General features: G+C 44.0%; 1 protein-coding gene across 1 annotated transcript in view; it reads left to right on the top strand.

The window, feature by feature from the left end:
- The window catches only part of LOC309547667 (amine oxidase [flavin-containing]-like), a 171,931-nt gene that overhangs the window by 123,977 nt on the left and 21,881 nt on the right, over nt 1-26,073 (top strand). The window contains exon 11 of the mRNA XM_082247562.1: nt 22,710-22,767. Within this exon, the coding sequence (XP_082103688.1) occupies nt 22,710-22,767 (58 nt within the window). The remainder of the gene's footprint in view (nt 1-22,709; nt 22,768-26,073) is intronic.

Genomic DNA, 26,073 nt, shown 5'->3' with positions numbered 1-26,073 from the left:
TAGATTATTGTCACTAACCAATCTATATACTCTTTGTCAATTTGATGATAAATCCTGTGTTATAATTTAGGGTCATATTCAACTTTAGAAGAAAAACATAACCATGTGTAGAAAAGTATTTGTAGGAATATAGCTCACATGTACAGTACATACTGAGAGGATCAGATGACTTACAGGTATGCATCGTTTGTAATTGAAAAGCAAGTGATGACCCTCTTCAAAAAAGGGGGTACTTCGCTCAGTTCATAAAGGAAAAAAAAAACTGTCGTACCATAGGGCCGGTGCATACCAAAAGGTATTTCAAGTGTATTTTCCTAAAGAAAGAAAAAAGTGGGCATGCTATGTGTCTAAAAAAGAGGAGAAAAAGAAGAGAAGAAGAGGAATAAGAGTGAGGAAAAGAGGGTGGGGGGGGGGGGGGGGGGTAGGGAGAGAGAGAGAAATAAAAAAAGGGAGGGGGGAGTAAGGGAAAGGAAGAGGACCTCTGTTAGGTTGACAGCCTAGGGCAGTGTTTTTCAACCTTTTTTCAACCAAGGCACCCTTTAAAATCTGGAAGAATCTCAAGGCACACCGACCAAAAATGCAGCCTGGACCGGACGTAGCGTCTTGACGTCGCTCTGGTCCTCCAAGGCCATAGAGGCGATTAAAGGGGATCTACTCTTTCATCACCTCTGGGACTATCCGGCTGCACCATTGGGTTGTTTCCTTGGCGAGCCGGTGGGAGGGGGGGGCATCCCGTCCCGCTGCTTCTGGAAGCGTTCCAGTGGCTCATTAGAAAGCCAGTGGTGGTCTGTAAACCTGCAACGTATATGTGACTATGACTCACTGCAGTTTGGCAGCAGTGCAGGTGTAGCGCAGGGTACCTGGGGTTTTCATGTGCATTATCTGTCGTTTCTCATAAACTTCTATTATGTCCTACATTTTGGATGCATTTTCTGAAGAGTGTATCCACAGTTTAGCAGTTTTCACAAATCTAATAAGGTAATTCTAGGAATGCTAAAAGTTTGGCTTCAATGCATATGTCTTAAAGGAGTTATCAACATATGCAATAATACAAAAAGCTGTGTGTTCAGCACCTTGGTCATAATTTTAAAAGTTAACATTTTTAACATATGTGACTTTTTATGCAGGCTTTAAAGTTTATTAAAGCTAAAACTTTTTTTAATTTAGATATAGTAAAGAGAAAGGTTAAAATGCCTATCAACCTGAATCCAGCTGGGGAGATTTTCCTTTACTTTCTCCTCACTTTCTGTTTCAGAGACCATGATCATTTGGACAAATGAGGGGTCAATCAACCCAGTGGCACATAGACCGCAATATAAATCTGGAGGTTCTTACCCTTTAGTACTATCTAAAATAAAATAAAAAGTTGCCTTTACATACACTTTAGGATCCCTTTACATGTGATATATGCTGTATATATTGTATACTAGATGCATTTTCAACTGAGTTTCTTTAAAACATGTCGTTTGCCATGTACAGTGCCTTAAAAAAATATTCATACCCCTTGAAATTTTCCACATTTTGTCATGTTGTCAACCAAAAACGTAAATGTATTTGATATGGATTTTATGTGATAGACCAACACAAAGTGGCACATAATTGTGAAGTGGAAGGAAAATGATAAATGGTTTTCAACATTTTTTGCAAATAAATATCTGAAAAGTGTATTTTTATTCAGTCCCCTTTACTCTGATACCCCTAACTAAAATCTAATGGAACCAATTGCCTTCAAAAGTCACCTAATTAGTAAATAGAGTCCACCTGTGTGTAATTTAATTTTTGGTATAAATACAGCTGTACTGTGAAGCCCAAAGAGGTTTGTTAGAGAAGCTTAGTGAACAAACAGCATCATGAAGGCCAAGGAACACACCAGACAGGTCAGTTATAATGTTGTGGAGAAGTATAAAGCAGGGTTAGGTTATAAAAATATCCCAAGCTTTGAACATATCATGGAGCACTGTTCAATCCATCATCCGAAAATGGAAAGAGTATGGCACAACTGCAAACCTACCAAGACATGGCCGTCCATCTAAACTGACAGGCTGGGTATGGAGAGCATTAATCAGAGAAGCAGTCAAAAGGCCCATGGTACCCTTGAGGAGCTGCAGAGATCCACAGCTCAGGTGGGAGAATCTGTCCACAAGACAACTATTAGTCATGCACTCCACAAATCTGGCCTTTATGGAAGAGTGGCAAGAAGAAAGTTATTGTTGAAAGAAAACCATAAAAAGTCCCATTTGCAGTATGTGAGAAGCCATGTGGGGGACACAGCAAACATATGGAAGAAGGTGCTCTGGTCAGATGAGACCAAACTTGAACTTTTTGGCCTAAAAGCAAAACGCTATGTGTGGCAGAAAACTAACACTGCACATCACCCTGCACACACAATCCCCACCATGAAACATAGTGGTAGCAACATGTGGTGGGGATGCTTTTCTTCAGCAGGGACAGGGAAGCTGCTCAGAGTTATTGGAAATATGGATGGAGCCAAATACAGGGCAATCTTAGAAGAAAACCTGTTAGAGTCAGCAAAAGACTTGAGACTGGGGCGAAGGTTCACCTTCCAGCAGTACAACAACCCTAAACATACAGCCAGAGCTACAATGGAATGGTTTAGATCAAAGCATATTAATGTGTTAGAATGGCCCAGTCAAAGTCCAGACATAAATCCAATTGAGAATCTGTGGCAAGACTTGGAAATTGATGTTCACAGATGCTCTTCTTTCAGTCTGACAGAGCTTGAGCTATTTTGCAAAGAAGAATGGGCAAAAATGTCACTCTCTAGATGTGCAAAGCTGGTAGAGACATACCCAAAAAGACTTGCAGCTGTAATTGCAGCAAAAGGTGGATCTATAAAGTATTGCCACACTTTTATAAAATTTATTTGAAAACAAAAATTGAAAACCATTTATAATTTTTCTTCCATTTCACAATAATGTGCCACTTTGTGTTGGGCTTTTGCATAAAATCCCAATAAAATACATTTAAGTTTTTGGTTGTAATGTGAAAAAATTTGGAAAATTTCAAGGGTTATGAATAATTTTTTACAACAAGAAAAGGCCAGCACACTAATGCTTCATCTTTATGCATTTTATTCCAGCATTACAGCAGTTTACAATATGACAAAATGCTAACGCGTTTCGGCCGTAGCCTTACTCATAGCATACATAAATATTTATATAGATACAAAAACAACCCTATCAAATGGGGAGGTATATTCTTAATTGCAATTAAGATAAATTGAAAAACACAAATGGGATGTTGGGGGCAGTCTAAAAAGAGACAAAAGAAAAGAAAAAGTAAAATGAGAAACACACATTATGGAGATAGAAAGAAAACATAAACCATAACCATATGTATATATATATATATATATATATATATATATATATATATATATATATATACCAAATTCATGTAATCTTTTCTAAAAAAGGGTAATGTCCAATCTATTGTTCATTCCACATGGTACTCTAGTATTAAGACTGTGTATCCACCACACCTCACGTTGTATTAAGATGTGGTGTATACCACCTCCTCTGGCTGGTTTTTTAACCTGTTCCAAACCACAGAAAGAAAATGATTTAAGATTCCCTGCATGTATCTCCCTCAAACGCTTGGAGACATTAGTCACATTATTCACATTGGTCTTGTCATTAACATGTTCTGATTTTCTTTTTCTCAATTACGGATAGTGCAACCAACACACTGAAATGGACATATGCTACACTCAATTACATAAATGACCATCTTAGAGTTGCAGTTAACATTAGGGTTGAGCGGACACCTAGATGTCCGTGTTCGACGGGTTCGGCCGAACTTTAAAAAAAAGTCCGGGTCCGTGTCCCGGACTTTTACCGAACTTTTCCCGGACACCGAACCCCATTGAAGTCAATGGGGACCCGAACTTTAAGGCACTAAAATGGCTCTAAAACACCAAAGGAAAGGGCTAGAGTGCTGCAAATGGCAGCAAAACGTAATTAAGAGCATGGCAAGTGCTCTGCAAACAAATGTGGATAGGGAAATAACTTAAAACAACAAAAAAAAACAGAAAAATAAAACAATGTTCTTCTTCATCTCTGAAGGACGAGGCCCATATGGAGTAGGAGGGAGGTTGAGGTGGTGGTGGATGTGGCGGTGACATAGGCGTGCGCACAGGGTGTGCTGGGTGTGCCTGGGCACACCCTAATCACCTAGGGCACATAGCATTGCCAGTGAGGAGATGGGAAAGATCTCCCTGGGACCTGCTCTGCTCTATTTCTCCTTGCCTACAGGTACATGGCCCCGATACATTACTCTCCCTGCTGGCAAACACATGCATGTGTATTTCAACTTTGGGGTGCACACCTTAATGCAATAGGCTGCGCACACCTATGGGCGGTGTAGGTGGAAGCGGCGGTGGAGGAGGACCAGGGCCGGATTAACAGCATCATGGGCTTGGTGCTGAGGATTTTGAAGGGCCTTAGGGCCGTGCCTTGCCATGCACCCAGAGGAGGAAGGGTGCAGCCATGCATGCCTAATTCAACATGGGATGCTGTCTCTGAAGCCCATAAACACATCCATGCATCGCCAACTGTCCCTCCTTGTCCGGCCTTCACGCTGTGTGGGGAGGTTCTGAGGGTGCTGCCTGGGGAAGCGAGCATAGAAGCCAGACTTCTGTGTTTACAAGTGACAGAAGAGCGGTAACAGTGAATATGGCCAACCCGGGGCCTATATAAAAGGTAGGGGCCTGGAGCTGCAGCTCCAATAGCCCCTACATTAATCTGGCCCTGAGGAGGAGGACGAGGTAGCCAACACTGCTTCTTTTCACAAATTTTAAATGAGGGTACACCCCAAAAGAGTGAGAAAGAGCAAAAATGGAACAATGGGTGGGTAAGGTCGGTATCCATTGCTATTCTGCATAAGGTACGGAAAAGTCCCGTGGGATCCATGCCTGGTTCATTTTAATGAACGTGAGCTTGTCCACATTGTCTCTGGACAGGCAGCTGCGCTTGTCTGTTATAACGCCCCCAGCCGTGCTAAATACCCGTTCAGATAATACACTGGCTGCAGGGCACGCCAGCACCTCCAAGGCGTAAAGGGCAAGCTCAGGCCATGTGCCCAATTTGGAGACCCAGAAGTTGAAGGGGGCAGACCCGTCATTCACTACATGTAGGCGTGTGCACACATACTGCTCCACCATGTTGGTAAAATGCTGCCTCCTGCTAAGACGTTCCATCTGAGCTGCTGGTGCTGCTGTTTGTTGTGGCGTGCTGACAAAGCTTTTCCACATTTCGGCCATGCTAACCCTGCCTTCTGAGGTGCTGGCGGTGCCCTGGTTGCGTTGGCGACCTCCTCCTCCTCCTCCTCTGCCTTGTGCTTCCACTGTGGCCCCGCTGTCAGATGGGAATGCCAGCAGCATGGCGTCTACCAGCGTGCGCTTGTACTCGCGCATCTTGCGATCGCGCTCCAGTGAGTGAATTAAGGACGGTACGTTGTCCTTGTAACGGGGATCCAGCAGCGTGGCCACCCAGTAATCAGCACAAGTTAGAATGTGGGCAACTCGGCGGTCGTTGTGGAGACACTGCAGCATGTAATCGCTCATGTGTGCCAGGCTGCCCAGAGGCAACGAAAGGCTGTCCTCTGTGGGAGGTGTATGGTCCGTGTCCTCTGTATCCCCCCAGCCACGCACCAGTGATGGCCATGAGCTGGCCTGGGTGCCACCCTGCTGTGAACATGGTTCCATCTCCTCCTCCAGCTCCTCCTCCTCCTCATCCTCCTCATCCTCCAGAACTGTGCCCCTGCTGGACAATTGCGTCCCTGGCGTTTGCGTGTGCAGGAACCCACCCTCGGAGCCCCTTGCGAATGACTGCCCTGAAAGCCTTGGAAATGTTACCTCTTCATCCTCCTCCTCCTCCTCATCCTGTGCCACATCCTCTTCCATCATCGCCCGAATTGTTTTTTCAAGGAGGCATAGAAGTGGGATAGTTAAGCTGAGAACGGCGTCATTGCCACTGGCCATGTTGGTGGAGTACTCAAAACAGCGCAACAAGGCACACAGGTCTCGCATGGAGGCCCAGTTATTGGTGGTGAAGTGGTGCTGTTCCGCAGAGCGACTCACGCGTGCGTGCTGCAGCTGAAACTCCACTATGGCCTGCTGCTGCTCGCACAGTCTTTCCAGCATGTGCAAGGTGGAGTTCCACCTTGTGGGCACGTCACATATGAGGCGGTGAGCGGGAAGGCCGAAGTTACGCTGCAGCGCTGCCAGGCGAGCAGCAGCAGGGTGAGAACGCCGAAAGTGCGCACAAACGGCCCGCACTTTCTGCAGCAGCTCTGACATATCGGGGTAGTTTTTAAGGAACCTCTGCACCACCAAATTCAGCACATGCGCCAGGCAAGGGATGTGCGTCAAACCGGCTAGGCCCAGAGCTGCTATGAGATTTCGCCCGTTATCGCACACCACCAGGCCGGGCTTGAGGCTCGCTGGCAGCAACCACTCATTTGTCTGCTGTTCCATGCTCCTCCACAACTCCTGCGCGGTGTGTGGTTTGTCCCCCAAACAGGCAAGTTGTAAAACTGCCTGCTGTCGTTTACCCCTGGCCGTGCTGAAGTTGGTGGTGAAGGTGTTACGCTGTCCGGATGAGGAGGCGGTAGAGGATGAGGAAGCGGAGTAGGAGGAGTTAGGAACAGGAGGCAAACTGAAGCGCCCTGCAATCCTCGGTGGTGGAAGGACATGCGCCAAATTGCTATCCGCCTCAGGCCCATCCGCCACTGCATTTACCCAGTGTGCCGTTAGGGAGATATAACGCCCCTGACCGTGCTTACTGGTCCACGTATCCGTAGTTAGGTGGACCTTGGCACAGATGGCGTTGCGCAGTGCACACCTGATTTTTTCCCCCACTTGGTTGTGCAGGGAAGGGATGGCTTGCCTGGAAAAGTAGTGGCGGCTGGGCACGACGTACTGTGGGACAGCCACCGACATAAGGTTTTTAAAACTGTGCGTCTCCACCAGACGGAATGACAGCATTTCAAAGGCCAATAATTTTGAAATGCTGGCATTCAGGGCCAGGGATCGCGGGTGGGTAGGGGGGTACTTCCTCTTCCTCTCAAGTGTTTGGGAGATGGAAAGCTGAACGCTTCCACGGGACATTGTGGAGATGGTTGTTGGTGACCCAGGTGGTGGTGTTGCTGACAGATCGTCTGTTTGCGGGGTGGCAGGTGCCGGTATCACTACAGATGTGGCTGGAGCGGCCGAGACTGCAGCAGAAGAGGAAGCAGGATGAGCCAGAGACGTTTCTTGGTTTTGAAGGTGTGTACTCCACTGCAGCTCGTGCTTTGCACTTAGATGCCTGATCATGCAGGTTGTGCTCAGGTTGAGAAGGTTCATGCCTCGCTTCAAGCTCTGATTGCACAGGGTGCAAACCACTCGTGTCCTGTCATCAGCACATTTTCTAAAGAACTTCCACGCTAGAGAACTCCTTTGAGCTGACTTTGGTGCGCTCGTTCCCTTGCTGCGTTGGGCAGTAGCGGGCGTAGTGTCTAGGGCACGGCCGCTCCGCTTCTGCACCCTGCTCCCTCTTCTGCTGTGCTGGTGGCTCTGTGCGACCACCGCCTCTTCCTCCAAACTACTCAGTTCACCTGCATGACGTTCATTCCATGTGGGGTCGAGGACCTCATCGTCCTCCACATCATCTTCCACCCAGTCTTCACCCCTGCCCTCCTTGTCGGTCTCCACAATGCTGAACGCCGCAGCAGTTGGCACCTGCGTTTCGTCATCATCGGAGACGTGCTGCGATGATCCTTGCATGTACTCATCTTGAGAAATAAGTGGTTGGGCATCGCTGCACTCAATCTCTTCCACTTCTGGGGCAGGGCTAGGTGGATGGCCCTGGGAAACCCTGCTGACAGAGTCCTCAAAAAGAATAAGAGACTGCTGTATGGCTTGGGGCTCAGACTGCTGGCCTGATTTGCAAGGGGGTGAGGTGAAAGACGGTTGGACATTGGCTGCAGGTGCCAACTCTGACCTTTCTGCAGTAGACTGGGTGGGAGACAATGTGAAGGAACTGGAGGCACTGTCAGCAGCAAACCAATCTACTATCGCCTCAACTTGTTCTGGCCTCATCACTTCTAGGGGCGTTTGATGCCCTACCAAATACTGATGCAGGTTCTGTCGCCTACTCACACTTGAGGAAGATGTTTCACTTGTGCGTGTAGCTGGCACAGATCGACCATGTCCTCTCCTTGCAACAGGAGCTCTACCAGCAGCACCACGACCCAGGCCACGGCCCTTATTTGACGGTCTCCTCATATTTCTGTAATTTAAGATCTTGCCCTAGAAAGGTTTTTATTGAATAGCGGAATAGAAAATATGATCCAAAAAAAGTGTATGTATATCACACGTACACAACCACACTAGGCCCCAATTACTATTGTTTGTACCCCTAAAAGGCTAGATGAGGAGTAGGGGGAGTATGGAACAGGCAGCACCCTCAAACCTTCAGAAGTATGAGATGAACCCCAACAACTTGGAAAGGTGGATCTCTCTCACACGTACCGACACAGACTATCCCGCAATTCAATTGATCCTCAAAGGTTTTTATTGAATAGCGGAATAGGAAATATGATCAAAAAAAGTGTATGTATCTCGCACGTACACAACCACACTAGGCCCCAATTACTATTGTTTGTACCCCTAAAAGGCTAGATGAGGAGTAGGGGGGGTATGGAACAGGCAGCACCCTCAAACCTTCAGAAGTATGAGATGAACCCCAACAACTTGGAAAGGTGGATCTCTCTCACACGTACCGACACAGACTATCCCGCAATTCAATTGATCCTCAAAGGTTTTTATTGAATAGCGGAATAGGAAATATGATCAAAAAAAGTGTATGTATCTCGCACGTACACAACCACACTAGGCCCCAATTACTATTGTTTGTACCCCTAAAAGGCTAGATGAGGAGTAGGGGGGGTATGGAACAGGCAGCACCCTCAAACCTTCAGAAGTATGAGATGAACCCCAACAACTTGGAAAGGTGGATCTCTCTCACACGTACCGACACAGACTATCCCGCAATTCAATTGATCCTCAAAGGTTTTTATTGAATAGCGGAATAGGAAATATGATCAAAAAAAGTGTATGTATCTCGCACGTACACAACCACACTAGGCCCCAATTACTATTGTTTGTACCCCTAAAAGGCTAGATGAGGAGTAGGGGGGGTATGGAACAGGCAGCACCCTCAAACCTTCAGAAGTATGAGATGAACCCCAACAACTTGGAAAGGTGGATCTCTCTCACACGTACCGACACAGACTATCCCGCAATTCAATTGATCCTCAAAGGTTTTTATTGAATAGCGGAATAGGAAATATGATCAAAAAAAGTGTATGTATCTCGCACGTACACAACCACACTAGGCCCCAATTACTATTGTTTGTACCCCTAAAAGGCTAGATGAGGAGTAGGGGGGGTATGGAACAGGCAGCACCCTCAAACCTTCAGAAGTATGAGATGAACCCCAACAACTTGGAAAGGTGGATCTCTCTCACACGTACCGACACAGACTATCCCGCAATTCAATTGATCCTCAAAGGTTTTTATTGAATAGCGGAATAGGAAATATGATCAAAAAAAGTGTATGTATCTCGCACGTACACAACCACACTAGGCCCCAATTACTATTGTTTGTACCCCTAAAAGGCTAGATGAGGAGTAGGGGGGGTATGGAACAGGCAGCACCCTCAAACCTTCAGAAGTATGAGATGAACCCCAACAACTTGGAAAGGTGGATCTCTCTCACACGTACCGACACAGACTATCCCGCAATTCAATTGATCCTCAAAGGTTTTTATTGAATAGCGGAATAGGAAATATGATCAAAAAAAGTGTATGTATCTCGCACGTACACAACCACACTAGGCCCCAATTACTATTGTTTGTACCCCTAAAAGGCTAGATGAGGAGTAGGGGGGGTATGGAACAGGCAGCACCCTCAAACCTTCAGAAGTATGAGATGAACCCCAACAACTTGGAAAGGTGGATCTCTCTCACACGTACCGACACAGACTATCCCGCAATTCAATTGATCCTCAAAGGTTTTTATTGAATAGCGGAATAGGAAATATGATCAAAAAAAGTGTATGTATATCACACGTACACAACCACACTAGGCCCCAATTACTATTGTTTGTACCCCTAAAAGGCTAGGAGTAGGGGGAGTATGGAACAGGCAGCACCCTCAAACCTTCAGAAGTATGAGATGAACCCCAACAACTTGGAAAGGTGGATCTCTCTCACACGTACCAACACAGACTATCCCCCAATTTAACTGATCCCCAAAGGTTTTTGATTAAATAGCGGAATAGAAAATATGATCCCAAAAAAGTGTATGTATATCACACGTACACAACCACACTAGGCCCCAATTACTATTGTTTGTACCCCTAAAAGGCTAGGAGTAGGGGGAGTATGGAACAGGCAGCACCCTCAAACCTTCAGAAGTATGAGATGAACCCCAACAACTTGGAAAGGTGGATCTCTCTCACACGTACCAACACAGACTATCCCCCAATTTAACTGATCCCCAAAGGTTTTTGATTAAATAGCGGAATAGAAAATATGATCCCAAAAAAGTGTATGTATATCACACGTACACAACCACACTAGGCCCCAATTACTATTGTTTGTACCCCTAAAAGGCTAGGAGTAGGGGGAGTATGGAACAGGCAGCACCCTCAAACCTTCAGAAGTATGAGATGAACCCCAACAACTTGGAAAGGTGGATCTCTCTCACACGTACCAACACAGACTATCCCCCAATTTAACTGATCCCAAAGGTTTTTGATTAAATAGCGGAATAGAAAATATGATCCCAAAAAAGTGTATGTATATCACACGTACACAACCACACTAGGCCCCAATTACTATTGTTTGTACCCCTAAAAGGCTAGGAGTAGGGGGAGTATGGAACAGGCAGCACCCTCAAACCTTCAGAAGTATGAGATGAACCCCAACAACTTGGAAAGGTGGATCTCTCTCACACGTACCAACACAGACTATCCCCCAATTTAACTGATCCCCAAAGGTTTTTGATTAAATAGCGGAATAGAAAATATGATCCCAAAAAAGTGTATGTATATCACACGTACACAACCACACTAGGCCCCAATTACTATTGTTTGTACCCCTAAAAGGCTAGGAGTAGGGGGAGTATGGAACAGGCAGCACCCTCAAACCTTCAGAAGTATGAGATGAACCTCAACAACTTGGAAAGGTGGATCTCTCTCACACGTACCAACACAGTCTATCCCCCAATTTAACTGATCCCCAAAGGTTTTTGATTAAATAGCGGAATAGAAAATATGATCCCAAAAAAGTGTATGTATATCACACGTACACAACCACACTAGGCCCCAATTACTATTGTTTGTACCCCTAAAAGGCTAGGAGTAGGGGGAGTATGGAACAGGCAGCACCCTCAAACCTTCAGAAGTATGAGATGAACCCCAACAACTTGGAAAGGTGGATCTCTCTCACACGTACCAACACAGACTATCCCCCAATTTAACTGATCCCCAAAGGTTTTTGATTAAATAGCGGAATAGAAAATATGATCCCAAAAAAGTGTATGTATATCACACGTACACAACCACACTAGGCCCCAATTACTATTGTTTGTACCCCTAAAAGGCTAGGAGTAGGGGGAGTATGGAACAGGCAGCACCCTCAAACCTTCAGAAGTATGAGATGAACCCCAACAACTTGGAAAGGTGGATCTCTCTCACACGTACCAACACAGACTATCCCCCAATTTAACTGATCCCAAAGGTTTTTGATTAAATAGCGGAATAGAAAATATGATCCCAAAAAAGTGTATGTATATCACACGTACACAACCACACTAGGCCCCAATTACTATTGTTTGTACCCCTAAAAGGCTAGGAGTAGGGGGAGTATGGAACAGGCAGCACCCTCAAACCTTCAGAAGTATGAGATGAACCCCAACAACTTGGAAAGGTGGATCTCTCTCACACGTACCAACACAGACTATCCCCCAATTTAACTGATCCCCAAAGGTTTTTGATTAAATAGCGGAATAGAAAATATGATCCCAAAAAAGTGTATGTATATCACACGTACACAACCACACTAGGCCCCAATTACTATTGTTTGTACCCCTAAAAGGCTAGGAGTAGGGGGAGTATGGAACAGGCAGCACCCTCAAACCTTCAGAAGTATGAGATGAACCTCAACAACTTGGAAAGGTGGATCTCTCTCACACGTACCAACACAGACTATCCCCCAATTTAACTGATCCCCAAAGGTTTTTGATTAAATAGCGGAATAGAAAATATGATCCCAAAAAAGTGTATGTATATCACACGTACACAACCACACTAGGCCCCAATTACTATTGTTTGTACCCCTAAAAGGCTAGGAGTAGGGGGAGTATGGAACAGGCAGCACCCTCAAACCTTCAGAAGTATGAGATGAACCCCAACAACTTGGAAAGGTGGATCTCTCTCACACGTACCAACACAGACTATCCCCCAATTTAACTGATCCCCAAAGGTTTTTGATTAAATAGCGGAATAGAAAATATGATCCCAAAAAAGTGTATGTATATCACACGTACACAACCACACTAGGCCCCAATTACTATTGTTTGTACCCCTAAAAGGCTAGGAGTAGGGGGAGTATGGAACAGGCAGCACCCTCAAACCTTCAGAAGTATGAGATGAACCCCAACAACTTGGAAAGGTGGATCTCTCTCACACGTACCAACACAGACTATCCCCCAATTTAACTGATCCCAAAGGTTTTTGATTAAATAGCGGAATAGAAAATATGATCCCAAAAAAGTGTATGTATATCACACGTACACAACCACACTAGGCCCCAATTACTATTGTTTGTACCCCTAAAAGGCTAGGAGTAGGGGGAGTATGGAACAGGCAGCACCCTCAAACCTTCAGAAGTATGAGATGAACCCCAACAACTTGGAAAGGTGGATCTCTCTCACACGTACCAACACAGACTATCCCCCAATTTAACTGATCCCCAAAGGTTTTTGATTAAATAGCGGAATAGAAAATATGATCCCAAAAAAGTGTATGTATATCACACGTACACAACCACACTAGGCCCCAATTACTATTGTTTGTACCCCTAAAAGGCTAGGAGTAGGGGGAGTATGGAACAGGCAGCACCCTCAAACCTTCAGAAGTATGAGATGAACCTCAACAACTTGGAAAGGTGGATCTCTCTCACACGTACCAACACAGACTATCCCCCAATTTAACTGATCCCCAAAGGTTTTTGATTAAATAGCGGAATAGAAAATATGATCCCAAAAAAGTGTATGTATATCACACGTACACAACCACACTAGGCCCCAATTACTATTGTTTGTACCCCTAAAAGGCTAGATGAGGAGTAGGGGGGGTATGGAACAGGCAGCACCCTCAAACCTTCAGAAGTATGAGATGAACCCCAACAACTTGGAAAGGTGGATCTCTCTCACACGTACCGACACAGACTATCCCGCAATTCAATTGATCCTCAAAGGTTTTTATTGAATAGCGGAATAGGAAATATGATCAAAAAAAGTGTATGTATCTCGCACGTACACAACCACACTAGGCCCCAATTACTATTGTTTGTACCCCTAAAAGGCTAGATGAGGAGTAGGGGGGGTATGGAACAGGCAGCACCCTCAAACCTTCAGAAGTATGAGATGAACCCCAACAACTTGGAAAGGTGGATCTCTCTCACACGTACCGACACAGACTATCCCGCAATTCAATTGATCCTCAAAGGTTTTTATTGAATAGCGGAATAGGAAATATGATCAAAAAAAGTGTATGTATATCACACGTACACAACCACACTAGGCCCCAATTACTATTGTTTGTACCCCTAAAAGGCTAGGAGTAGGGGGAGTATGGAACAGGCAGCACCCTCAAACCTTCAGAAGTATGAGATGAACCCCAACAACTTGGAAAGGTGGATCTCTCTCACACGTACCAACACAGACTATCCCCCAATTTAACTGATCCCCAAAGGTTTTTGATTAAATAGCGGAATAGAAAATATGATCCCAAAAAAGTGTATGTATATCACACGTACACAACCACACTAGGCCCCAATTACTATTGTTTGTACCCCTAAAAGGCTAGGAGTAGGGGGAGTATGGAACAGGCAGCACCCTCAAACCTTCAGAAGTATGAGATGAACCCCAACAACTTGGAAAGGTGGATCTCTCTCACACGTACCAACACAGACTATCCCCCAATTTAACTGATCCCCAAAGGTTTTTGATTAAATAGCGGAATAGAAAATATGATCCCAAAAAAGTGTATGTATATCACACGTACACAACCACACTAGGCCCCAATTACTATTGTTTGTACCCCTAAAAGGCTAGGAGTAGGGGGAGTATGGAACAGGCAGCACCCTCAAACCTTCAGAAGTATGAGATGAACCCCAACAACTTGGAAAGGTGGATCTCTCTCACACGTACCAACACAGACTATCCCCCAATTTAACTGATCCCAAAGGTTTTTGATTAAATAGCGGAATAGAAAATATGATCCCAAAAAAGTGTATGTATATCACACGTACACAACCACACTAGGCCCCAATTACTATTGTTTGTACCCCTAAAAGGCTAGGAGTAGGGGGAGTATGGAACAGGCAGCACCCTCAAACCTTCAGAAGTATGAGATGAACCCCAACAACTTGGAAAGGTGGATCTCTCTCACACGTACCAACACAGACTATCCCCCAATTTAACTGATCCCCAAAGGTTTTTGATTAAATAGCGGAATAGAAAATATGATCCCAAAAAAGTGTATGTATATCACACGTACACAACCACACTAGGCCCCAATTACTATTGTTTGTACCCCTAAAAGGCTAGGAGTAGGGGGAGTATGGAACAGGCAGCACCCTCAAACCTTCAGAAGTATGAGATGAACCTCAACAACTTGGAAAGGTGGATCTCTCTCACACGTACCAACACAGACTATCCCCCAATTTAACTGATCCCCAAAGGTTTTTGATTAAATAGCGGAATAGAAAATATGATCCCAAAAAAGTGTATGTATATCACACGTACACAACCACACTAGGCCCCAATTACTATTGTTTGTACCCCTAAAAGGCTAGGAGTAGGGGGAGTATGGAACAGGCAGCACCCTCAAACCTTCAGAAGTATGAGATGAACCCCAACAACTTGGAAAGGTGGATCTCTCTCACACGTACCAACACAGACTATCCCCCAATTTAACTGATCCCCAAAGGTTTTTGATTAAATAGCGGAATAGAAAATATGATCCCAAAAAAGTGTATGTATATCACACGTACACAACCACACTAGGCCCCAATTACTATTGTTTGTACCCCTAAAAGGCTAGGAGTAGGGGGAGTATGGAACAGGCAGCACCCTCAAACCTTCAGAAGTATGAGATGAACCCCAACAACTTGGAAAGGTGGATCTCTCTCACACGTACCAACACAGACTATCCCCCAATTTAACTGATCCCAAAGGTTTTTGATTAAATAGCGGAATAGAAAATATGATCCCAAAAAAGTGTATGTATATCACACGTACACAACCACACTAGGCCCCAATTACTATTGTTTGTACCCCTAAAAGGCTAGGAGTAGGGGGAGTATGGAACAGGCAGCACCCTCAAACCTTCAGAAGTATGAGATGAACCCCAACAACTTGGAAAGGTGGATCTCTCTCACACGTACCAACACAGACTATCCCCCAATTTAACTGATCCCCAAAGGTTTTTGATTAAATAGCGGAATAGAAAATATGATCCCAAAAAAGTGTATGTATATCACACGTACACAACCACACTAGGCCCCAATTACTATTGTTTGTACCCCTAAAAGGCTAGGAGTAGGGGGAGTATGGAACAGGCAGCACCCTCAAACCTTCAGAAGTATGAGATGAACCTCAACAACTTGGAAAGGTGGATCTCTCTCACACGTACCAACACAGACTATCCCCCAATTTAACTGATCCCCAAAGGTTTTTGATTAAATAGCGGAATAGAAAATATGATCCCAAAAAAGTGTATGTATATCACACGTACACAACCACACTAGGCCCCAATTACTATTGTTTGTACCCCTAAAAGGCTAGGAGTAGGGGGAGTATGGAACAGGCAGCACCCTCAAACCTTCAGAAGTATGAGATGAACCCCAACAACTTGGAAAGGTGGATCTCTCTCACACGTACCAACACAGACTATCCCCCAATTTAACTGATCCCCAAAGGTTTTTGATTAAATAGCGGAATAGAAAATATGATCCCAAAAAAGTGTATGTATATCACACGTACACAACCACACTAGGCCCCAATTACTATTGTTTGTACCCCTAAAAGGCTAGGAGTAGGGGGAGTATGGAACAGGCAGCACCCTCAAACCTTCAGAAGTATGAGATGAACCCCAACAACTTGGAAAGGTGGATCTCTCTCACACGTACCAACACAGACTATCCCCCAATTTAACTGATCCCAAAGGTTTTTGATTAAATAGCGGAATAGAAAATATGATCCCAAAAAAGTGTATGTATATCACACGTACACAACCACACTAGGCCCCAATTACTATTGTTTGTACCCCTAAAAGGCTAGGAGTAGGGGGAGTATGGAACAGGCAGCACCCTCAAACCTTCAGAAGTATGAGATGAACCCCAACAACTTGGAAAGGTGGATCTCTCTCACACGTACCAACACAGACTATCCCCCAATTTAACTGATCCCCAAAGGTTTTTGATTAAATAGCGGAATAGAAAATATGATCCCAAAAAAGTGTATGTATATCACACGTACACAACCACACTAGGCCCCAATTACTATTGTTTGTACCCCTAAAAGGCTAGGAGTAGGGGGAGTATGGAACAGGCAGCACCCTCAAACCTTCAGAAGTATGAGATGAACCTCAACAACTTGGAAAGGTGGATCTCTCTCACACGTACCAACACAGACTATCCCCCAATTTAACTGATCCCCAAAGGTTTTTGATTAAATAGCGGAATAGAAAATATGATCCCAAAAAAGTGTATGTATATCACACGTACACAACCACACTAGGCCCCAATTACTATTGTTTGTACCCCTAAAAGGCTAGGAGTAGGGGGAGTATGGAACAGGCAGCACCCTCAAACCTTCAGAAGTATGAGATGAACCCCAACAACTTGGAAAGGTGGATCTCTCTCACACGTACCAACACAGACTATCCCCCAATTTAACTGATCCCCAAAGGTTTTTGATTAAATAGCGGAATAGAAAATATGATCCCAAAAAAGTGTATGTATATCACACGTACACAACCACACTAGGCCCCAATTACTATTGTTTGTACCCCTAAAAGGCTAGGAGTAGGGGGAGTATGGAACAGGCAGCACCCTCAAACCTTCAGAAGTATGAGATGAACCTCAACAACTTGGAAAGGTGGATCTCTCTCACACGTACCAACACAGACTATCCCCCAATTTAACTGATCCCCAAAGGTTTTTGATTAAATAGCGGAATAGAAAATATGATCCCAAAAAAGTGTATGTATATCACACGTACACAACCACACTAGGCCCCAATTACTATTGTTTGTACCCCTAAAAGGCTAGGAGTAGGGGGAGTATGGAACAGGCAGCACCCTCAAACCTTCAGAAGTATGAGATGAACCCCAACAACTTGGAAAGGTGGATCTCTCTCACACGTACCAACACAGACTATCCCCCAATTTAACTGATCCCCAAAGGTTTTTGATTAAATAGCGGAATAGAAAATATGATCCCAAAAAAGTGTATGTATATCACACGTACACAACCACACTAGGCCCCAATTACTATTGTTTGTACCCCTAAAAGGCTAGGAGTAGGGGGAGTATGGAACAGGCAGCACCCTCAAACCTTCAGAAGTATGAGATGAACCTCAACAACTTGGAAAGGTGGATCTCTCTCACACGTACCAACACAGACTATCCCCCAATTTAACTGATCCCCAAAGGTTTTTGATTAAATAGCGGAATAGAAAATATGATCCCAAAAAAGTGTATGTATATCACACGTACACAACCACACTAGGCCCCAATTACTATTGTTTGTACCCCTAAAAGGCTAGGAGTAGGGGGAGTATGGAACAGGCAGCACCCTCAAACCTTCAGAAGTATGAGATGAACCCCAACAACTTGGAAAGGTGGATCTCTCTCACACGTACCAACACAGACTATCCCCCAATTTAACTGATCCCCAAAGGTTTTTGATTAAATAGCGGAATAGAAAATATGATCCCAAAAAAGTGTATGTATATCACACGTACACAACCACACTAGGCCCCAATTACTATTGTTTGTACCCCTAAAAGGCTAGGAGTAGGGGGAGTATGGAACAGGCAGCACCCTCAAACCTTCAGAAGTATGAGATGAACCCCAACAACTTGGAAAGGTGGATCTCTCTCACACGTACCAACACAGACTATCCCCCAATTTAACTGATCCCCAAAGGTTTTTGATTAAATAGCGGAATAGAAAATATGATCCCAAAAAAGTGTATGTATATCACACGTACACAACCACACTAGGCCCCAATTACTATTGTTTGTACCCCTAAAAGGCTAGGAGTAGGGGGAGTATGGAACAGGCAGCACCCTCAAACCTTCAGAAGTATGAGATGAACCCCAACAACTTGGAAAGGTGGATCTCTCTCACACGTACCAACACAGACTATCCCCCAATTTAACTGATCCCCAAAGGTTTTTGATTAAATAGCGGAATAGAAAATATGATCCCAAAAAAGTGTATGTATATCACACGTACACAACCACACTAGGCCCCAATTACTATTGTTTGTACCCCTAAAAGGCTAGGAGTAGGGGGAGTATGGAACAGGCAGCACCCTCAAACCTTCAGAAGTATGAGATGAACCCCAACAACTTGGAAAGGTGGATCTCTCTCACACGTACCAACACAGACTATCCCCCAATTTAACTGATCCCCAAAGGTTTTTGATTAAATAGCGGAATAGAAAATATGATCCCAAAAAAGTGTATGTATATCACACGTACACAACCACACTAGGCCCCAATTACTATTGTTTGTACCCCTAAAAGGCTAGGAGTAGGGGGAGTATGGAACAGGCAGCACCCTCAAACCTTCAGAAGTATGAGATGAACCTCAACAACTTGGAAAGGTGGATCTCTCTCACACGTACCAACACAGACTATCCCCCAATTTAACTGATCCCCAAAGGTTTTTGATTAAATAGCGGAATAGAAAATATGATCCCAAAAAAGTGTATGTATATCACACGTACACAACCACACTAGGCCCCAATTACTATTGTTTGTACCCCTAAAAGGCTAGGAGTAGGGGGAGTATGGAACAGGCAGCACCCTCAAACCTTCAGAAGTATGAGATGAACCCCAACAACTTGGAAAGGTGGATCTCTCTCACACGTACCAACACAGACTATCCCCCAATTTAACTGATCCCCAAAGGTTTTTGATTAAATAGCGGAATAGAAAATATGATCCCAAAAAAGTGTATGTATATCACACGTACACAACCACACTAGGCCCCAATTACTATTGTTTGTACCCCTAAAAGGCTAGGAGTAGGGGGAGTATGGAACAGGCAGCACCCTCAAACCTTCAGAAGTATGAGATGAACCCCAACAACTTGGAAAGGTGGATCTCTCTCACACGTACCAACACAGACTATCCCCCAATTTAACTGATCCCCAAAGGTTTTTGATTAAATAGCGGAATAGAAAATATGATCCCAAAAAAGTGTATGTATATCACACGTACACAACCACACTAGGCCCCAATTACTATTGTTTGTACCCCTAAAAGGCTAGGAGTAGGGGGAGTATGGAACAGGCAGCACCCTCAAACCTTCAGAAGTATGAGATGAACCCCAACAACTTGGAAAGGTGGATCTCTCTCACACGTACCAACACAGACTATCCCCCAATTTAACTGATCCCCAAAGGTTTTTGATTAAATAGCGGAATAGAAAATATGATCCCAAAAAAGTGTATGTATATCACACGTACACAACCACACTAGGCCCCAATTACTATTGTTTGTACCCCTAAAAGGCTAGGAGTAGGGGGAGTATGGAACAGGCAGCACCCTCAAACCTTCAGAAGTATGAGATGAACCCCAACAACTTGGAAAGGTGGATCTCTCTCACACGTACCAACACAGACTATCCCCCAATTTAACTGATCCCCAAAGGTTTTTGATTAAATAGCGGAATAGAAAATATGATCCCAAAAAAGTGTATGTATATCACACGTACACAACCACACTAGGCCCCAATTACTATTGTTTGTACCCCTAAAAGGCTAGGAGTAGGGGGAGTATGGAACAGGCAGCACCCTCAAACCTTCAGAAGTATGAGATGAACCCCAACAACTTGGAAAGGTGGATCTCTCTCACACGTACCAACACAGACTATCCCCCAATTTAACTGATCCCCAAAGGTTTTTGATTAAATAGCGGAATAGAAAATATGATCCCAAAAAAGTGTATGTATATCACACGTACACAACCACACTAGGCCCCAATTACTATTGTTTGTACCCCTAAAAGGCTAGATGAGGAGTAGGGGGAGTATGGAACAGGCAGCACCCTCAAACCTTCAGTATGAGATTGTGTTCACTGTACCCCACAAAGATTGAGTTCACTGCACCCCACAATGATTGTGTTCACTGCACCCCACAAAGATTGTGTTCACTGCACCTCACAAAGATTGTGTTCACTGTACCCCCCAAAGATTGTGTTCACTGCACCCCACAAAGATTCTGTTCACTGTACCCCACAAAGATTGTGTTCACTGCACCCCAAAAAGATTGTGTTCACTGCACCCCAAAAAGGATGTTGTTCACTGCACCCCAAAAAGGATGTTGTTCACTCCACCCCAAAAAGATTGTGTTCACTGCACCCCACAAAGATTGTGTTCACTGCACCCCAAAAAGATTGTGTTCACTGCACCCCAAAAATGATTTTGTTCACTGCACCCCAAAAAGGATTTTGTTCACTGCACCCCAAAAAGGATGTTGTTCACTCCACCCCAAAAAGATTGTGTTCACTGCACCCCAAAAAGATTGTGTTCACTGCACCCCACAAAGGATTTTGTTCACTGCACCCCAAAAAGATTGTGTTCACTGCACCCCAAAAATGATGTTGTTCACTGCACCCCAAAAAGGATTTTGTTCACTGCACCCCAAAAAGATTGTGTTCACTGCACCCCACAAAGGATTTTGTTCACTGCACCCCACAAAGATTGTGTTCACTGCACACCAAAAAGGATTGTGTTCACTGCACCCCAAAAAGATTTTGTTCACTGCACCCCAAAAAGATTGTGTTCACTGCAGCCCAAAAAGATTGTGTTCACTGCAGCCCAAAAAGATTGTGTTCACTGCAGCCCAAAAAGATTGTGTTCACTGCAGCCCAAAAAGATTGTGTTCACTGCAGCCCAAAAAGATTGTGTTCACTGCAGCTCACACACAGAAAAATGGATGTGGATCACTGACACCTGCCTATCTCCAATCCCACACCACACAGCAATATCGATTGTAGTTTGTAGAACACAGTTTCCCTAAAATTCAGCAGACTCTGTCCCTAACAGGATTGAGAAGAGATCGTAGATCAGGATTGAGTGCAGACCCCACCCCCCACACAGCAATATCGATTGTAGTTTGTAGAAGACACTGACCCTATATAATTCAGCAGACTCTATCCCTAAAATGCCTACAACTCGCCCTGCCTAAACACTCCGACCTGTCCCTCAATTCTATCCGGACACAAATGGTTTTTTCCTGCCTATCTTTCCCTAATCAGCAGCCAGCACGTTGATGTGTGCTCTGTCCCTGAATCTAAGCAGCATAATGACGCCGCTGCGGCTGCCTCGAACTTATAAAGACTTGGTCACATGCTTCAGACGGCCAATCACAGCTACTGAGACATTTGCAGGCATGGCTGGGATGGCTTAAGGCACACCAGTTAAACGATTGTTGATTGGCTGTTGAAAGCCCGCCATGAAAAGAGCGCCAAAGCATGCAAAACCCGGAAATAAAACGACCGAACACGGATTTTTACCCGAACATACAGTAAAGTGTCCGTGTCCGTGTTCGGGTACAAAAAATCCAATTATTCGGTACGAACACGAATAATACAGTCCGTGTTCGCTCAACACTAGTTAACATCATTTCTAAGTGAATACAATCTTCATGTGGAAAAAGAGCTGACTCTCTTGCTTTTTCTATGCCTAATGCACTGCTTACATGTGGTGAACCCATATGGATAGGATCTCACTACTCCCAGCCATGAATTGGAATCTTGGGGGCTGTGGGAATGAAACAAAGATGGGGACAGCATAGCCCCCAAAGTGGGAGCTTTCCTACTCAAGAAAAAGCAGCCCTGTTGGAGAATCTCATAAAGTATTTTATCTGCATATACAGTAGTATGGGGAGGCAACATTTTATAATATTCACTACTCGATCATATTTTATCGAACATGTGGTTACACAATGTGTTTTTTTTGAGGCACTGTAATAAACTTGATAGCTATAAAGAAAAAAAAATGGAACTTAAGCTAAATTTGAATCATTATGTTATGTAAAACATTAGATGCATTATATGTAAACAGGCATCTGCTGAATTATTTTGCTGACTAAAATTTGTCAAACCTTTTTGTAGAAAGAGAAAAATCTGTGAATTGTATGCAAGAGTTCTGGATTCAGAAGATGCTCTACATGTAAGTTAAAATTCTATGTTAAAAAGATCATAGATTTATTAAATTGAAGATAGTTTACAGTACAAACTTCAGTTTTATAAGTAAATATTGGGGGTAGGTCCCCAACCTACCTTCTAGGCTCTGTTACACCATACAAGGGTATGCAAGGTCAAGGTATTTCAAAAAGAAAGTTTCACTAACTAAACTAACTGAATGTGACCATAAGGCTAAAGACCAATAGCAGCCCAACCCAGCATTTGTTCTTCAAAAGATCTATTATACATACTTTTTTTTCCCCACAAACTTTTATCCATTCACCTGTCATCACGGGTTCCTTTACCCTGGGCAATCCTGAATGCTGAGAACACAGGCATGCAATGACTTGAGCACTTTACCCTATACCCTACAGACCTGGACAAATTGATGACACACTCCCAGGGAGCGGGTCCTTGATGACCTTTGCTTACAGGAAGTGGGTTCATTAAGGGCAAGGATGCTTCAACCCAGGAATATATATATATATATATATATATATATATATATATATATATACAGTATCTCACAAAAGTGAGTACACCCCTCACATTTTTGTAAATATTTTATTTTATATCTTTTCATGTGACAACACTGAAGAAATGACACTTTGCTACAATGTAAAGTAGTGAGTGTACAGCTTGTATAACAGTGTACATTTGCTGTCCCCTCAAAATAACTCAACACACAGCCATTATTGTCCAAACTCATGGCAACAAAAGTGAGTACACCCCTATGTAAAAATGTCCCAATCGGCCCCAACTAGCCATTTTCCCTCCCCAGTGTCATGTGACGTATTGGTGTTAGAAGGTCTCAGGTGTGAATGCGGAGCAGGTGTGTTAAATTATGTGTTACCGCTCTCACTCTCTCATACTGGTCACTGGAAATTCAACATGGCACCTCATGGCAAAGAACTCTCTGAGGATCTGAAAAAAAGAATTGTTGCTCTACATAAGGATGGCCAAGGCTATAAGAAGATTGCCAAGACCCTGAAACTGAGCTGCAGCACAATGTCCAAGACCATACAGTGGTTTAACAGGACAGATTCCACTCAGAACAGGCCTTGCCATGGTCAACCAAAGAAGTTAAGTGTACGTGCTCAGCGTCATAGCCAGAGGTTGTCTTTGGGAAATAGACATATGAGTGCTGCCAGCATTGCTGCAGAGGTTGAAGGGGTAGGGGGGTCAACCTGTCAGTGCTCAGACCATACGCCGCACACTGCATCAAATTGGTCTGCATGGCTGTCGTCCCAGAGGGAAGCCTCTTCTAAAGATGAAGCACAAGAAAGCCTGCAAACAGTTTGGTAAAGACAAGCAGACTAGGGACATCGATTACTGGAACCATGTCCTGTGGTCTGATGAGAACAAGATAAACTTATTTGGTTCAGATGGTGTCAAGCGTGTGTGGCGGCAACCAGGTAAGGAGTACAAAGACAAGCATGTCTTGCCTACAGTCAAGCATGGTGGTGGGAGCATCATGATCTGGGGCTGCATGAGTGCTGCCGCCATTGGGGAGCTACAGTTCATTGAGGGAACTATGAATGCCAACATGTACTGTGACATACTGAAGCAGAGCATGATCCCCTCCCTTCAAAGACTGATCTGCCAGACAGTATTCCAACATGTTAATGACCCCAAAGACACCTCGAAGACGACCACTGCCTTGCTAAAGAAGCTGAGGGTAAAGGTGATGGACTGGCCAAACATGTCTCTAAACCTTAACCTTATTGAGCATCTGTGGGGCCTCCTCAAACAGAAGGTGGAGGAGCGCAAGGTCTCTAACATCCACCAGCCCTGTGATGTCATCATGGAGGAGTGACAGAGGACTCCAGAGGCATCCTGTGAAGCTCTGGTGAACTCCATGCCCAAAAGGGTTAAGGCAGTGCTGGAAAATAATGGTGGCCACACAAAATATTAACACTTTGGACCCTATTTCAAAATTTTCACTTACTTACTCACTTTTGTTGCCAGCAGTTTAGACATTAATGGCTTTGTGTTGAGTTATTTTGAGGGGACAGCAAATTTACACTGTTATACAAGCTGTACACTCACTACTTTACATTGTACTAAAGCGTAATATCTTCAGTGTTGTCACATTAAGAGATATAATAAAATATTTACAAAAATGTGAGCGGTGTACTCACTTTTGTTTGAGATACTGTGTGTGTGTGTATATATATATATATACACAGTATACTCTATAGATAGCTCTGAGAATGGAATAGGGCTTTACGTACAGTAATTCTTTCCTGTGATTGGTGAAATTTCTATGTTTCCTGTGATAATGGAATAGTCAGTTTTAGGCAGATGGATTGAAGAGGTTTTCTTGAAACAGTTTGGCTGGCCCATTGCTTGTATTTTCAATTTGTTGCAAGAAAACAGGCTTTTTCATGTTGATTGCTGAAAGGCAGTGCTAATGATAAGGGACCCGTGAGGTTTTCAATTGTGTGGACTGATATTTCTACCATTATCTTTGAAGCTTATCTTCCTTTTTCTTCAGCTCCTAGATAGAGTTGTTGAACCAATATCAAGTACAGATGACATACATTTATTGTATTCTATCTCTAAGGAATCATGGATCAGGCAGGTGTCAGATAGCCCTTAGGCTGGGTTCACATTGTTGTGCAAATTACACGTGATGTCTGTGTGATGCGAATTAAGCCATACAGTTTGTATGGCTAAATTTGTATCGCGTTCAGACCAAAATGGCACAGAACCTGTTTATTGATCCGCACTGGAATCGGATCACATGCGAACTGTGATATGGTACAAGAATAGGATTGCATGGGTGTTTCCTGTAAGATTTCACAGTTCACACTGAGATCTGCGAACTGATATGAGGGTGTCATTTTCGCAGAGTGCCGTGTGAACTGCCTGTGAGTTAGATGCGATGCAGGAAACCACACAGGAATCGCGCTGGTTCCCGCATTGCATATGTGTGAACCCAGCCTTAAAAGCTTATCTCATATGTCTTTAGCTGGCCATAGATGGATTGAAAATCAGGCACTTCAGCAAGTACTGGCTGAATTTCAATCCCTCTATGGGCTTTACCAATTTGGGAACAGCTTCGTTCAAACAGCAATGTTGGAAAATTTTCATTCTTTCAGCAGCTGCAATAAAATCAAAATACTGATCCAATCGACTGCAGCGCTGATCAGTGTCCCTGCTGTCAGAATATAATAGCATAGCAGACCTTGCTTGTGGGGATGGGGAAATCCATTCTTTTTTTTTTTTTTATCATCCCACCGGCTGATAACAAAAAAAATAAAATTGATCCATCAATGGCCAGCTTAAG

Source organism: Pelophylax lessonae (assembly GCF_965119305.1).
Source record: "Pelophylax lessonae genome assembly, chromosome: 2".
Lineage (NCBI taxonomy): Eukaryota > Metazoa > Chordata > Amphibia > Anura > Ranidae > Pelophylax > Pelophylax lessonae.
This window is presented reverse-complemented; position numbering and strand designations above follow the sequence as displayed.